The following is a 16,484-nucleotide window of genomic DNA, read 5'->3' as shown; positions in this document are numbered from 1 at the left end:
TCAGGTTTCTTTTTTTCGAGAGCACTCTAAGAACGTGCCACATTTTTATATAGAACACAACAAAAATAATTTGGAAAAGTGTCGTCGATCTTTGCGAACGCAGGACCGCGGACGCTTCGGGTGAAAAAAACAAACTCTGGCTCCACTTGAACGGGCAACGACAGCGTTTCTTAGCTGCTTCCTCCTTGGAGTCGTTGCGTTGGACGCCCGACTTTTTGTGGCGGATTTTACGCATGTTTTTATAGGCCTGTTTGGTTTCTAGCCACACTTTGCCAAGCCAAAGTTTATTTAGCATGTGTTTGGTTCTTGCCGCACTTTGGAGCTGCCACACTTTACTATCTATATGGCCCATTTATCATAGAGTGAATTTTTTGCCAACTTTTGCCACATTTTGCCAAGCCTAAGTTTGGCAAGTGTGGCAGCCACAAAAGTGTGGCTAGGATTTTGAAAATCACAATGTGTGGTAAAAGTTGGCAAAAAATTCACTCTATGACAAGTGGGCCATATGGATAGTGAAGTGTGGCAGCTCTAAAGTGTAGGAAGAACCAAACATATGCCAAATTGCTAAACTTTGGCTTAGCAAAGTGTAGCCGAGACCAAACAGTTCCTTTGTGATTTCTAAAATCCTAGCCACACTTTTATGGCTGCCATACTTGCTAAAGTTAGGCTTGACAAAGTGTGGCTGATACCTGATTTGGCCTCGGTGAGTGGACGTTGCGCTGTCGTGAATCGTGAATCGTGATGTTGTGTTCTTGATCAATGCCCGGCGATGTTGTGGCGCGGCTGGGCAGCTGATGCGGCCAGCGAATAGTGCAGAGCGACTGCGCGACCGAAGGTGGATGGCGGGTGAGGATGTTGCAGCACAACTCTCATTTCGTGATTAAATCGCGAACTAAAAATAGCTGAAAAAGCTCTGTTGCTACATCTTTAGAGGTAATCCAGGTCGATGTAATGAAAGCGAAGGACAGCCGGTGGCGATGTTGCCCTGCGGCAGGTGTGGCTGGCTATCCGAAACAGGTAACCAAAGGGGACTGAGATCCGGTGCCCCGACTAAGGCAGGGCACGGATGAACAGTACCGTGCCCTGCTGCCTTGGCCGTTGGATCGAAAATGAATAGACCAGATTTCGCACTGTAGCATGCACTATGGATATCACTGTAGTAGATATTGTAGACGATGTCTGTAGCGAATATACTGTAGCATATGCACTGTAGATATCCCCTGTAGCATGCGGCTGTTCACGTTCATCTAGCCATCGGTTCTCGATCCAACGGCCAGAAAGAGCAGCGGGGCACGGTACTGTTCATCCGTGCCCTGCCTTAGTCGGGGCACCGGATCTCAGTCCAACCAAAGGCGTCCCGATCAAATCAAACTATCCAAAGATTGGATCAGTGTCGAGCTTGAGGAGTGTCAAATGGGATCCAGCCGCCGCACTCAGAAAAACCACCAGCAGCACTAGATCGGCAGCGACATGGAGCCGAAATACCACGGCCGGCCGAGGTTGCAAGAGACAGACAGGCCAAAGTGGACACGCGCGAGTAGGCGTCGTAGGTCCTGCCAAATGCATGTACGCGCGCGCCCATCAAAACCTCTATATTCGCAATCACGATCGCCTGCTCTAGTGGACGCGGATGTAACATTTTTTTTTCTCAGAGCTCCATCCAACTGGTTTCCGTTTTGGTGCTTCTCATTTTGGAAAAGAAAAATATACACCGAGAGTCTTTTTTTTTGAACTGAATGAACACTGAAAAGTCGCTGGTCAAATAAATCTTGCATTAGTTACGTCATGAAGGTCTTTGGTCACATCAACCACATGTCAGCAAGTTCTTTTAGAAACCCGGTACAAATGCATATGCTTACATACACGCTCATACACCCTATGAGCCTACTCTATGAACAACTTTAAAAGTTTGAGCCGACGGGTCAGGTTTTAGATTAGCGAAGTTACGACATGTGTCTCGCTATTGACGAGACAATGAAAAATCTTCCGCTTTATGAAACACAGTGAAACCAGAGGTTTAAACTCTAGCGAAATCATGGTAGAACGAATCTCCTATAGCCATCCAAGGCGAGGCTCTCCCAATACGTCCACATATCTTTCCAGATGCTTTCACCACTGGCAGGTGTTCAACGATCGAACGAGGAAACATACAGTTCATGCTACTCTAGTGAATGCGTCTGAAACATTTCTTTCCAAGCTCCATCCAATTGGTTTCCGTTTCGGTGCTTCCCCTATGGGAAAAGGGAAATACAATAAATACTCTTGTCGAACTAAATCTTGCATTAGCTACGCCATGAATGTCTCTGGTCACATCAACCATATGTTCACAATTTTCTAGAAACACAATAGACACCCACATACACTCACATTTAAACTCGAAGCAGCGGCATCGACACGTGGGGGCGATAACATAGGAGAAATTCACAGTCTAAACTTGTAGTGTGAAAAGCCAAGGTCGGGCCTTAATTGGTTGTGCCTATCAATGGTCTTATTGAAGGCATTATTTTGTGAGCGCGGACACTCTCTAGGGTAAAAACCTATGATGATCAGGGTGATAACATCGTTTGTGCACACTTTCCTTCTTGAAGATGTCGCTTTTGGAGAAGACGGATATATGGTATTGTCTTGGATGTGGTGTTTGGTCTGCTGCTACAAGGACGGGAACCAAGGACATGAACAAAATCAGGGTAGCTGGACTTTTCTTTTCTGTATTTTGTTTTGGCTGTATGCATCTGTATGCTATGTGTAATTGGTATCTTCGTGATATTAATATATTTCTTTTATCCAAAAAATACACTCACCTCTATAAATACATGTACACATCCTACATGCCTATTCTATAAACATCGTCAAAAGACTAAGCCGACATATCGGTTCTTAGATTGAGGAAGTTATCGCGTATGTTTCACTAACGATAGGAACATCATCTCTTGCTGAAAAGATATTTCGCTTTATGAAACACACAACTGTTAAAACCAAATGTTTAAGCTCTAGTGGGCTGATGGTACAACGAACCTACTAACAATACGTGCACATATCTTTGCAGATGCTTTTGCCACTTGCACGTGTTCAAGGATCGAAGGAAGAAACATACAATTCATGTACCGCAGGTAGAAGAAACTTTGCGAAAACACTTTTTTTTTGACAATCAATACCACATATATTCATAATAACAAATAGTACATGGTAGAGATATACGAGCTGTCTCCAGCGGTTACAAAATAAAGTCTAAAAGATACTAGCAAATCTTCGAGGTCTTCAAACTCTTTCTTCTTCCAAGACATAATCTTGTACTTTTCTGAACACAGCCAAAGATAGATAACAAACCATAGACCTGTAAATACCAACGAAGGTTCTCCCATAATTTTAATTCGAGCTGCAATGCTAAGGCAGCATGCACGCGCGCAACCATAAAAGGAGTCAATCAACATCGGCGAGAGTACCAACACCAGTATGTCAGGTAATAAAAACCGATCTGCCTTGTCGACGTTGATGGAGAGCCGAGAGTACGAATCACCATTGCCGAGGACGTAGCAACCGGGACAAAAACTGCGAGGATAATCCTCCTCGCGGCAACCATGAGAAAAGATCCAAGATCGATCTGGCGAAGTAAGATCTGAACACCCATACCTAGATAATTGTAATCTTTCAGCACCACTATTGATGTCGGGAAGGAGATCTCGTCGTCGAACGAAAGGCCGAAGATCACTTATTGCAGACGATGTCATCTCCATTGCGGGGAAACCAACAAGAAAACGGCGACCAAAAACCTAACATAGACTACTGAAAAGACTACTTTTATTGAAAACTCCACTCATAGATCGGGTTCCCCACTCCTCCCGACGCCGGCGAATCCGGCCGGGGGAGGGGGAACCGATCTATGGAGGAGGCTGAGTTGGGGCGGCTAGGCCTTTTTCTCAAGAGGCGGCTGCGATATCTATACCTTTTAACCCCTATAAATTTTGGTAATTATCTTTGCGAAAACACTTGGTACGCAGGCTGATGTTGAGAGAATGAGAGTTCTTCTTGGAGGGCACTCCAATACCGTCTGCTAAGTTTAGGTCAGGCGGCCACGAACCCAGGGGCGAACCCGTCCCCACCACACCGCATCGATCGCATCATAAAACCCCTCCGTCGACACGCCCGGCGCCCACCTCACCTCACCTCACCTGCCTCCGTCTCTCCGCCCAAAAGCATATTCCTCCAAATCTCACCCCGTCACCACCCTCGCCGGCGCATCGCATCGCATGGCGGCCGCCGCGGTGGCCACCTCCAACGGGGCCTCGGCCAACGGGCCGACGCCCGGGCGCCTCGCCTCCGTGTACAGCGAGGTGCAGACGAGCCGCATCGCGCACGCGCTGCCCCTCCCGTCCGTCCTCCGCTCCCACTTCACGCTCGCCGACGGGCCCGCCAGCTCCGCCACGGGGAACCCCGGTGAGTGGCACCAATGAACGCCCTCCTCTCCGGATCTCGGCCTCCCCGCGCATCGCGGGCTGGTCCGGATTTGCGTGCTTAACTCGAGATTTGACGACGACGGGTGGTGGGCCCGATCTGTTTGTTTTGCAGAGGAGATCGCCAAGCTGTTCCCCAACCTCTACGGCCAGCCGTCCGCGGCCGTGGTGCCCTCGGCCCAGCCGGTCGCCACCAAGCCGCTCAAGATCGGCGTCGTGCTCTCTGGCGGCCAGGCGCCAGGCGGCCACAATGTGATCTGCGGCATCTTCGGTAAGTGCGACTGATCTCGAGCTCTTCATTCGTTTGGTTAGATCCACAGAAGCCCAGTTGTAGCACTAGCACTCTCGCAGAGACGATTTTAGTTGAATTATGGCGTGATTGATATGAGAGAGAGAGCTAGTCTCTTCTCTTCTGGAAGATCTGACGAGGTCTAAATGATAGTTGTTAGTTGAAGTGGTGTATCTTTAAGTGAGCTTCGACACTGAGCTTGCACACTCGTAGATCTTGCCAGACTGTGTTGTTTTCAGGGGGCCTCCTGAAGTTTTCTTGCCGTTGACTTATCAATTGTCCTGACCAGACTACCTGCAAGAGCGTGCGAAGGGCAGCACCATGTACGGATTCAAGGGAGGCCCAGCTGGGGTCATGAAGGGCAAGTACGTCGAGCTCAATGCGGATTTCGTCTACCCCTACAGGAACCAGGTATGGCGCCATAACATTTGTTACTGAGCATGGCTTATTTGAAATTTCAAAAATCAAAAGCGCGTTCGCTCTTGTTTAAACCATGGAAGAAAGTACTGTTGGCCATAACGTCCCTTAATTACTCCTCTGGTGATGCATTTTCAACTTTGCTCTTTCTTTTCAACAGGGTGGGTTTGATATGATCTGCAGTGGAAGGGACAAGATTGAAACACCAGAGCAGGTCTGTCTTTCAGTGTGCCTACGTGCAAATGCTTACCGAGTCCTTCTTTTCGCTTTCTCAACTTGATACCGTGCTATATTTATCTTAACTCGGTTTGGTGTTTCTGCAGTTCAAGCAAGCTGAAGACACGGTCACCAAACTTGATTTGGATGGACTTGTTGTCATTGGTGGTGATGATTCAAACACAAACGCATGCCTCCTTGGTGAATACTTCAGGTTGGCTGCTAAAACCATAACTCGTTCTTTTGCTTGACCTAGAGGATTTTATTTGGTTGTTATCAATACCTGAAGCTTTGTACTGTTAAATCTTTTTATTTTGATTCTACAATGCTGTAACGTCTTTTCTTGATTGTCTACATTTTTGTCTTGAATTATTAGGCCATAACAAACTAGTAAGAGCTCAATATAGATTTTAGTTGTTACCTTCTATGCTACATTGATATTTGCTTCCTCCGTTCCCAATTATAATGCATATTCTGAGTGGGCACAAAGATTTAGGCGCTTATAAAACTAAGAGATTGAGAAGATCAAATGACCATGTTACACATGCTTAAATACCAGCATCAGTTTGTGAGAAAGTAAGGGCAAACAAGGAAAAACATCAATAGATTTGCATTCACACCTTATAATATGAAACAGAGTATCTGCTGACAATAGTTTCTAAGTCATGATTTTTTTACGTCACAGGGGAAGGAATTTGAAGACTCGTGTTATTGGTTGCCCCAAGACCATTGATGGAGATCTTAAATGCAAGGAGGTCCCAACAAGCTTTGGATTTGACACTGCTTGCAAGGTATTTGTTGTTCTGTTCTTATCCATCAATCCCTCATCTGTAAATTATAGCATAGATTGCTCACTGATGCAGCGACACATTAAGGGGTGGAATGATAAAATATAACTTACTAACAAAGCGGACCGATCTTAAAATCTCGTGCACTCATGTAAATTAGTAAATGATAGTCAACCAAATAAAAAATCATGCTTTCAGTAGACCAGAACTACTATAACATTTGATCAGATCAGTTAGATTGAATAGACAACTATGGAGCATGAGAAGACTGTTGCTTGTTCTTGAAATGAAAGGATTTCCACTTGGATTTATTTTATTTATATTTGAAAACCGAACTATCCCAATACTGCCGGTATCCCGTGCATCAGCATGTATTGAATATGTACACCAAAGTTCCCCAAGCTACCGGAGTAGGTCATTGCTTGCTCATGTCATTCTCTGCGTGAAATTAGAACATTTCACCCATATGGAGATCTAGTATGATGTCATGACAATCTATATTCTACTTTGCAGATATACTCTGAAATGATTGGCAATGTGATGACTGATGCTCGGTCAACAGGCAAATACTACCACTGTAAGTTTCTCTATCAGTTGTTTACACAAAGTGCCCAAGAGTCGAAAATAGGTAAATAGATGAAGTTGTCATGGTTGCTAAGTGCCAACAACCAAAATTTACCAGTACTGTTGAAGCACATAACCCTAAATCAGACTGTATTCAGTTATTCATTGTCTTAATTAAATTTAGAAGAGAGTTGTCAGATTCTTGGCATTCACAAACAGCCCTGTAAAGCTCTACAACATACATAAACCCCGTAACTGCAACTTCAGCATTTTTTAATCATAATTACTTTTGAGAAACTTGTTTGATGTTGTAACATTTGGTTGAATTGATCCTTTCTATCTTCTAAGCCATATCTACAATGCCAACATTCTCATGGCAACGCTGTATGGCACACTGGAAGCCTACATAATCCATGATACCAATATTCTCATGAATGTCTGATACTGCAAATACTTAGATGATCCATTTTATTACATTTATATTTTTTTATCCACTCCCTAACATGTCTTTGTTATGTCCATTCAGTTGTGAGGCTTATGGGGCGTGCTGCTTCTCACATTACATTAGAGTGTGCTCTGCAAACACACCCTAACGTTTCACTCATTGGCGAAGAGGTTAGGAACACAATATATGAAATCCATTCTAAGTTGAACTAGCACCATCTTGTTCCAGCCTTTTTCTAGTTAGATTACCCATATTTAATGTAATGCACTCTTGAGTTTCATCTTTTTCTACCAAACTTCAGGTCATGTATGTAGCTCACACTGTTTTGTTCTAAGATAAAGTTTCTGGAACTATAGGTTGCATAATCTATTTTGGTGAAATGTCTGTCAATAATTTGTTTCATTATTTTTGATGCATTCATGTAGGTTGCTGAGAAGAAGGAAACACTCAAGCAAGTCACAGACTACATTACCGATGTTATCTGCAAACGTGCAGAACTTGGTTACAACTATGGAGTTATCCTTATCCCAGAGGGACTTATTGATTTCATTCCAGAGGTTTGACATATTTTTTACGCTTTTTGCATTTTATTTTCACCGGCTGTGTTACCGATACCATTCTATGTCTTCTACAGGTTCAAAAGCTCATTGCAGAATTGAATGAAATTTTGGCACATGATGTTGTTGATGAGGCAGGTGCTTGGAAAAGCAAGCTTCAACCAGAATCTAGGCAACTGTTTGACTTCCTGCCTAACACCATTCAGGAGCAGCTTTTGCTTGAAAGAGATCCACATGGCAATGTTCAGGTATAAATAGGGAAAATTGTTGAACCATTACCTTTGTATAGTTCTGTGGAACTGACTAACGTTGAATATTCTGTTTTTAGGTTGCGAAAATTGAAACTGAGAAGATGCTTATTGCCATGGTTGAAACTGAATTGGAGAAGAGAAGAGCTGCAGGGAAATACTCTGCACATTTCAGAGGCCAATCTCACTTCTTTGGGTAAGTATATATAATATATTCCCATTTTCCAAGTTAACCAACACTCTCTCATTGCTGTTGCTATTTAATATTGCAGATACGAAGGAAGATGCGGCCTTCCTACCAATTTTGATTCTAGCTACTGCTATGCATTAGGCTATGGTGCTGGGGCTCTTCTCCAATTTGGAAAGACAGGACTTATTTCTTCGGTATGCTGCTGTATTTTCGTGTCACATTACTTCATAGATGCTTGTGCATTGAACCCAGATTAACTGTCTTTCTGGAGGCGTATTTACATTGTTTATACCTTCTCAATTCTGTATTGACCCATTTCTCAATCATGCAATCTCTGTCATAAATTCCTTCCAGTTTCCACCTCATATTCGGCACTGGGGTTAGGGCATAGGAGTTAAACAAATGAAGCAGAATATGATAATGTTCCATGATTTGAGTTTTACCTTTGTTTTTTTCTGCTGACTTAGGTTGGTAACCTTGCTGCTCCTGTGGAAGAATGGACCGTTGGAGGAACTCCATTGACTGCGTTGATGGATGTTGAGAGGCGACATGGTAATTTCCTTTTTTTTTTTTTTTTGCATCTAGGGGTTTTCTTCCTTCAACATAAAAATTATTTGCAACAAAGCTTTTTTGACTTGTTGAGAAAGGTTATAAATTTATCTTCTTATATTTCTGTACTACTAGTGTCACAATTTAACCTCATACGTTCTCTCTGTGATCAGGCAAGTTCAAGCCAGTTATCAAGAAGGCTATGGTGGAACTTGATGGTATGCACACTTTCTGTTCCTTTACTAACAATTAGGCCGCTTATGTCCATGTACGATAATCTTATTTCTTCAATCTTCAATTTTTAGCTGCACCATTCAAGAAGTTTGCTTCCATGCGAGATGAATGGGCCATCAAGAACAGATACATCAGCCCTGGTATGTAGTGAGGAGATTGGCATAAATAGCTAAAACAGCTAAAGAAACCAAATTAACTCATTGGTCTCTTTTACCACACAGGTCCCATCCAGTTCAGCGGCCCTGGAAGCGATGCGTCGAACCACACCTTGATGTTGGAGCTTGGTGCTCAGATATAGAGACTCTGCGTTGTAGAGTGCACCTCTTTAATTTTTTCTGTCCTTGCAGTTTTGAGAGTGGAGACGAAAAGCTCCATGAGCTGAGTCTCCACATTGTGGAATGTTTAATAAGAGCTTCTGGAGTGGATGGTAGCAATAATAACTGATTTTAGCTTTTGTATGGTCCAACTACATTTACACCTAGGTTGGTTTTGCCCACCTGGACATGCTTGTAAATTTAGCATCCCAAAGATGGTTTCCAGTTCCAGGTCGCGGTTGTCTGTGGGCAGTTGTGCTTTGAGCAACTGACTCGTATGGCCCACCAGAGTACAGTGTTTTTCTAGTAAAGAAGCATGGGCTGCTAAGGTACACGTATACCCTCCATTTCTAAATTTAAAGATGTTTTGGTTTAAACTACTAAAATTTTGGAACAAAGGTAGTAATACGGAATATGAGTTACTAGATGAAAAAGTTTTACATTGGACCCTCATAATTCCGTCCGGCTCAAAGAAACAGACCTGAAGCCCTAGCATAAGCTTCAGCGTGTATTAGCCAAGGAGTCTGAGACATACATTGTTAAGAAAATTTAGCCTGGTATTACGTGAAAACTAAAACTGGGTGGGATAAGATATTTTTTGACGTGTTCCCTTGATGAAGACATTGAGGCGAAAACCCATGACCGATCTCGGTGTTAGGATCTAACAACGTCACGGTCGTGCATCGTCCCCTTCGGTGTCGTTGTTTGAGCCCCTCACTGTTACCATCGTATTACCACCATTGGTGTTTGATGCTAAAGTCTCGATATCCTGTTGGTGTGGAGTCCGGGTGTAATTAATGTTATCTTGATATTAATATATCCACTTTATAAAAATATATGATAGGGGTGGCGGAGGTGCTAGGAGGAGGATGAGCTCATGCTCTTAGTGGTCATATTGGTGGAGGAAGCTAAGAGCATCTCCAGCCGCGTTCCCCAAACGGCGCTGAATCGAGCGTTTAGGAGACGTGTTTTTGTTCGTGCCGTATTTGGGGGACGTCGTTCCGCAGCCGCATCTCCCAAACGTCGCCCCAAACTTTTTTAAACATTAAAAATTTTTTTTTGCATTTTTTTTTCAATAGAGAGAAGAAACATTCCACAAACTAATACATAATTTAGAACATGGTTTACACAAACTAAGATATAGTTTAGAACATGCATAGTTTGAACTATGGTTGACACAAATTAAAACATTGGAAAATGAGGAAACCTAACTAGTGTTGGCATCGCAGATTTTGTGTGTTCGCTGCCAAGAAAGAACACTCCTAGGCATTCCCAGTCACCCAAACTAGAAAATCTAGCTGATGATGATAGCCCTGTTGGTCCTTTCGAAGAAGAACATCCAAAAACATGCGTGCTTATTTTCGCTGGGAAGAAACAACACTCAGTCGTTCTCCTCGTCGGTATCGCCGTGGTAGTGCCGGCGGCAGCGCGTCTCGTCGAACACCTTGACGCTCATATCCCCCTCGCGAAGGTATTAGAATGTGAGCATGCAGCCGGCTTCGAGGTCGTGGTAGCGCGCGAACTTCTCCCAGCCGGTGTGGAGGTACATCTTGCCACACCCGTCGAAGAGCACCTCCACCGGCCACCGGCAGCAGTCGCAGGTAGCCTCCCGCAGATGCAGTGAGGCCGACTCGTTGCCGGCGACGAAGTCGGCGAACTTGTCCAGTAGCCTCTGGATGGCGAGTGGGTTGCTCTTGAGGACGACGACGAACTCGAACAACACCTCCTGCTCCTCCTCCTGCAGGTCCGACGACGAAGACGACGACATCGCAGGCGACGACGAGCGTGCAGCTCTGCCGCGGCCGTGACCACGAGCACGGCCGCGACCTCGACCTCTTCCTCTACTAGCCATGACGTCGACTCTTGAGATGGTGACGACTAGGGTTGGGGAGAGAGGCGCTAGGGTTTGTGTGTGAGAGACGATGAGAGAGTGCCCCTTTTTATAGGCCGGAGGGAGGCGGGGGAGCGGTGGCGCTCATTAACACCGGCACGCAGAGCTAGGCACGACGAGACGCTTCGCTGCGTCTCTGTGGGAACTGCACCGTCGCTGCGCGCCAATAACTTCCGTCGCGAGGTAGGCGACGGTTAGGTTAAACTTCAATGTGCCGCTGACGCGTCGGTCCCGCCACTCCTCGCCTCGTTTTTCGTTGTGTTCGGCGTGCCCGAAGCATCCCCTGTGTAGCGGGGACGGGCTCGGGGCACCGGATACCGTATTGGGCCGCGCCGGACAAAAAGAGGCTTTGGTGCACGTGGCTGGGAAAGTTTTTTGGTCTGATGCGCCCCAGATCCCTTTGGGGGAAGGAGCTGGAGATGCTCTAAGGATCGTGATTGGTAGGACTATATGTTTTTTTAGAAGCACGATACAAAGCAGACGCTCACATACACGCACATACACCTACCTCTGTGACCGCCGGTCGGGTCGGTTCTTGAGACTTGCAAAGTCAACACAAGTATCGAACGGGGTTCAAACCATGGTGAGCAGGGGTTATAACCACCATCCTAGACATTGAACTTCTGGGATTATATGGCATGTTAGGATCTACACAATCTATACAAGATTAACTATGTACAGATAGCACTAGTAATAGTGAAAAAGAAGAGCCAGTGAACTGCACTCCTGATGTATTCTAGCTAGCTGAAGACCAAGTGAATGATTCAAAGGCGTTGAATGTTGACTACTTACTACTGAAAGCAACTGGGACGCTGAAATCCTGTTAAAATAAAGTTTATGTTCTTCTTTTTCCAAGTGACCGATGGTGAATTGCTGATAGATAAGGGCACATAGGACACGGGCCTGCGTACTGAGTTGATCATCTGGTCTGGGATAAGAAAAGGAAGAAGCTAGCAGTAGTTCCAGTATTTTTTTTTTTAATAAAAGGATGCTTTATTACTTTTGGGAAGCAATTACATCCAGCCTCTGCATAACCAGGATGCACACAGCCATTTATGATAGTCAAGTCTAGAATAAAAAGATGCCAAACTAGAAACTAGGCGAATTACATATCGGAACGATGAAACGTAAAACACCTATGATGGGGGTGGGGCTTCAATCCGTAAACTATGCTGTCACCCATGTAGGGAAAAAGTATCCCTCGCCGTAGCCTCCAATCGTGTACAGACCTCCGTAAATAGGTCTCGGTTCTCCATACGCTGAAGAGGTAACCATGAACGAAGAATCCCCGTACATCTGTAGATAACCTGCAACAAAGAGGAGTTAATGTCATTAAAAATCTTGTCATTTCTACTCAGCCAAAGCGCCGGATAATCGCTAGCGCCCCCACCCTAAGGAGCAACTTGAACCTTGAATCTATACCATGAAGCCAATTACCAAAGACATTGGCCACACTAGTGGGAGGATACAAGGTAGACGCTACTTGGATGACGGACCAAATAGATCTCGCAACCGGCACTGGAAGAAGAGGTGTTTAATAGTTTCATCATGATGACAAAAAACACATCTAGAGCTTCCTTGCCAATTCCGCTTAACAAGATTATCTTTGGTGAGGATGACTCCTCGACGAAGGTACCATCCAAATTTTTTGATTTTTAGTGGTATCTTCATCTTCCAAAATTTCTTATTATTATCAGTAAATCAGAATGGATTATGGCAGTGTATAAGGATTTCACCGAGAAAGAGCCATCTACATGTAAATTCCACCTAAATTCATCTGGTTCAGGCGATAGATTAACATCCCCCAACCTATGAATTAAAGTATTCCATGCCTCTAGCCTTTGCCCAAACAAAACGCGTCGAAACGTCACATTCGGTGGAGAGGTAGCCATCATTGTGGCAATGGTATCTCCCTTGCGACGAACGATACTATACAGCGCAGGATACTGTTCACTTAGGGGTGCATTGTCTAACTAAGCATCCTCCCAGAACCGTATCTGTGCTCCATTCTTAATTGAGAAAGTACCATGACGAAAAAAGTCATTTTTTGACGAAAAAAAGTCATTCTAACCAAGCAGTAGTTCCAGTTAGTCGATCGGATTAGCTGGCCTAGCCATGGCGACCGTCGGTGTTCTCCTTGTCATCCTGCTCCTCCTACTCACAGTGCCGTTCCTTGCAGCCGCCGATGCATTCTGCGACAACCTTAAGTCCGTCGCCGCCACCCTCCCAAAGAATACCTCCTCTTCCCGTGAACACTTCGCCACTGCTACCTTCGGCCAGGCGCCCGACACCGTGTACGCGCTCTCTCTCTGCCTTGGCGACATCCTCGGCGACTCCGGCTGCGCCGACTGCGTCGCCAACACCTTCGACATGCTGCTAAACCTGACGACATCGAGGCAGCAGCAGTGCTACGTGTCCTCCTCCTACTACGGTAATTGTATCCTCATCTACAGCATGATCGACATCCTAGCGGCGTCCCCAAATTCAACGAGTATAGACAACGACGGCACGCAGACCTTTGAGAGATGGAAAACCGAGAAGGGTGACCGACTTATCGATGGCGTCCTCATTCAGGAGCTGCTGCTGGAGACTGTTAAAGAGGCGGCGGCCAAGCCGAGATGCGGTTTGCTACGGCCGTCATGGACACCGGCACCACCTCCCCTGTGATGTACTCCCTGGCGCAGTGCACGCCGGACCTGTCAGCCGGGAACTGTCTCGGGTGCCTGAGTCATCTCCTCGGCATGGTAAACTTCAATATGACCCTGCGTGTGGGGAGGACAGATGGGTGCCATACGGTGTTATTTCAGATACGAGGCGTCTCGGTTCTACAACAGCGATCCCATGCTGCATTTCGGGCAGCCATCTACGCCTGCGCCTGCTACGACCAAACCCAAGAGTGAGCCCGGCCCCGTGGTTGTTGCTTGTAATTTCTATCCACACGCAGAATAGTTGTCATGTTGTTGCGGCTATTTATCGATCTATCAATCAATTTATTTATCATTACTATGATTTACTTTACGTTCATGTATATATCAGGACGTATAAGCAAGCTGTGGGCAATTCCCATTGTTGTACTTCCTGTAGCGGCAACAACATTTGTCTGCCTCATCTGGTACTCTCGTCGGCTCACAGGGCAAAGAAAAGGTAAAATAATGAGTACATGAGATGATGTCCGTCGTATTCCTTCTTCCCAGAAATATAGGGCATGCTATAACTTTTTACAGGCTCCCATGCACGGTTAAATTTTGCTTATTATGCGCCTACAAATAGTAGTAATAACATATATAGTATAACATACAATAGTTCTACAACAGAAATATATTCTTGCATGCAAAATCTTTATACTTGTACACGTACTGCTAATCGAACTTGTAAAACATTGCCAACATGTATAGTTATGCATCTTACACTCAGTGGTAATAATGCTATGCCTATATATGTTTAATGTTAACAATGTTAATCTGATAGTATTGTACCTCATTAAAGTGAAATTGCACCATCTCTCAATCATATATCCAGGTAAAGTGATGAGATCAAAAGGATCACAACATGTTGGGAGTTTGGAGGGAGAGGAAAATTTAGTTTGGTAAGGAAAGAATTCAGAATTCTTGGTGTTCGACTTGGCGCAGCTAATGGAGGCCACAAATAACTTTTCAGAAGAAAACAAACTTGGACAAGGAGGCTTTGGTGCTGTCTACAAGGTAAATTAGTAGGCTTATTAGGTTTTATCGTTTGTTGGGAAATAAGCTATATAGTACATGTTTTTAATTTTTTTATCCAGGGACACCTTCCCAAGGGATTGGAGATAGCAGTCAAGCGACTTGCTTCACATTCAGGACAGGGTTTCGTAGAGTTTAAAAATGAAGTCCAGCTCATAGCCAAATTCCAACACAGGAATTTGGTTAGGCTCCTGGGGTGTTGCTCTCAGGAAGAGGAGAAAATATTGGTCTATGAATACTTGCCAAATTAAAAGCCTGGATTTCTTCATTTTTGGTACATGTTTTCATGTCTTATTTTTCTTTAAATACTGCTGAAGAACCATAACGACTAAATATTACTGATAATTTTTTTGCACATCTCTGAGTATATTTCGATTGCCTATTTTTTTTTGTTCATTTTCTCCTGCTATACTAATATGTAATTGATGTGTAGATGGGAATAAAAGAGCTTTACAGGATTGGTCTAAACAAGTAGCAATAATTGAAGGAGTAGCACATGGTCTTGTTTACCTTCATAAGCATTCTCGGTTGCTCGTGATACATAGAGATCTTAAGCCAAGCAATATTCTCTTGGACAATGAAATGAATCCTAAAATTTCAGATTTTGGACTCGCAAAAATATTCTGCTCAGATAACACAGAAGGAGACACTACGAGAAGAGTGGTTGGTACATAGTAAGTTACAATTCAATTGATCTGTCTTTGAACACTTATAATGAATGTCAACCATACAGTAATTGGATGTATATTGTTACATCATTTTAGTGGCTACATGGCTCCGGAGTATGCTTCCCAGGGACACTTCTCAATCAAATCAGATGTATTCAGCTTTGGTGTTTTAGTTCTCGAGATCCTTAGCGGGAAAAGGAATTTTGGTAACCATCAATGTGGAGCTTACATCAATCTCCTTGGATATGTGAGTGCACAGATATCTAAACAACATGATTTTTTTGTTTAATTGGTGGTCTATCTAACTATGTTATAAATTTTTATATAGGCTTGGCAATTATTTAAGGAGAGAAGATGGATCGAACTTGTTGATGCGCCATTGCTTCCCATTCACTCCGCGGAAGTGATGAGGTGCTTTAACATTGCTCTGTTGTGTGTACAAGAGAATGCAGTTGATCGGCCGACCATGTTGGATGTTGCTGCGATGCTAAGCAGCAAGACTATGGTCCTAAGTGAGCCTAAGCACCCAGCATATTTCAATTTAAGTGTAGGCAATGAAGAGGCAACCCTTGCTACTCAGCCATGCAGTGCTAGTAGTTTGACCATATCTATCATAACTGGTAGATAGCCTTTCTTTCATTCTATCTGTTTTGTACCGAGCCACTGTGGAATCAATGATACCGTACATGTTATATAGTGCATAAAATTAACGAAAATGCCGATCGGAACCGGGTACTCCCGAGGATGAAAACGCAGCCAATAAAGAGGCACCACGTGTGTATCAACATATGTATTCTCATTACGTATATGAAGTGTATTTCCATTATGTCTGACACAAGCATTAACTTGGCTATTAATTTCCCTCTCCTCCTCCCGTCAGAACTGCTTTCCCCATCCTTCTGTTTCGACTTCACACCACCACCCGCTCGCCGTCTCTCTCCAGC

The 16,484-nt window shown here is 44.3% G+C and overlaps 1 protein-coding gene and 1 pseudogene across 1 annotated transcript; both read left to right on the top strand.

The window, feature by feature from the left end:
* Window positions 1-5,034: 5,034 nt before the first annotated feature.
* On the top strand, window positions 5,035-9,493 carry LOC124646396 (pyrophosphate--fructose 6-phosphate 1-phosphotransferase subunit beta 1). Its single transcript, XM_047215842.1, has 14 exons — window positions 5,035-5,151; window positions 5,318-5,371; window positions 5,481-5,587; window positions 6,059-6,164; window positions 6,675-6,738; window positions 7,252-7,340; window positions 7,596-7,727; window positions 7,805-7,975; window positions 8,056-8,171; window positions 8,248-8,359; window positions 8,633-8,717; window positions 8,888-8,932; window positions 9,020-9,088; window positions 9,170-9,493. Exons 1-14 carry the CDS (start codon window positions 5,062-5,064, stop codon window positions 9,244-9,246), a joined length of 1,317 nt encoding a protein of 438 aa, XP_047071798.1. The 5' UTR covers window positions 5,035-5,061; the 3' UTR covers window positions 9,247-9,493.
* A 3,775-nt stretch (window positions 9,494-13,268) lies between these two features.
* On the top strand, window positions 13,269-16,168 carry LOC124646542 (annotated as a pseudogene).
* The last annotated feature ends 316 nt before the right edge of the window (window positions 16,169-16,484 follow it).

The sequence above is a fragment of the Lolium rigidum genome, chromosome 1 (assembly GCF_022539505.1).
Source record: "Lolium rigidum isolate FL_2022 chromosome 1, APGP_CSIRO_Lrig_0.1, whole genome shotgun sequence".
Taxonomy (NCBI): domain Eukaryota; kingdom Viridiplantae; phylum Streptophyta; class Magnoliopsida; order Poales; family Poaceae; genus Lolium; species Lolium rigidum.
This window is presented reverse-complemented; position numbering and strand designations above follow the sequence as displayed.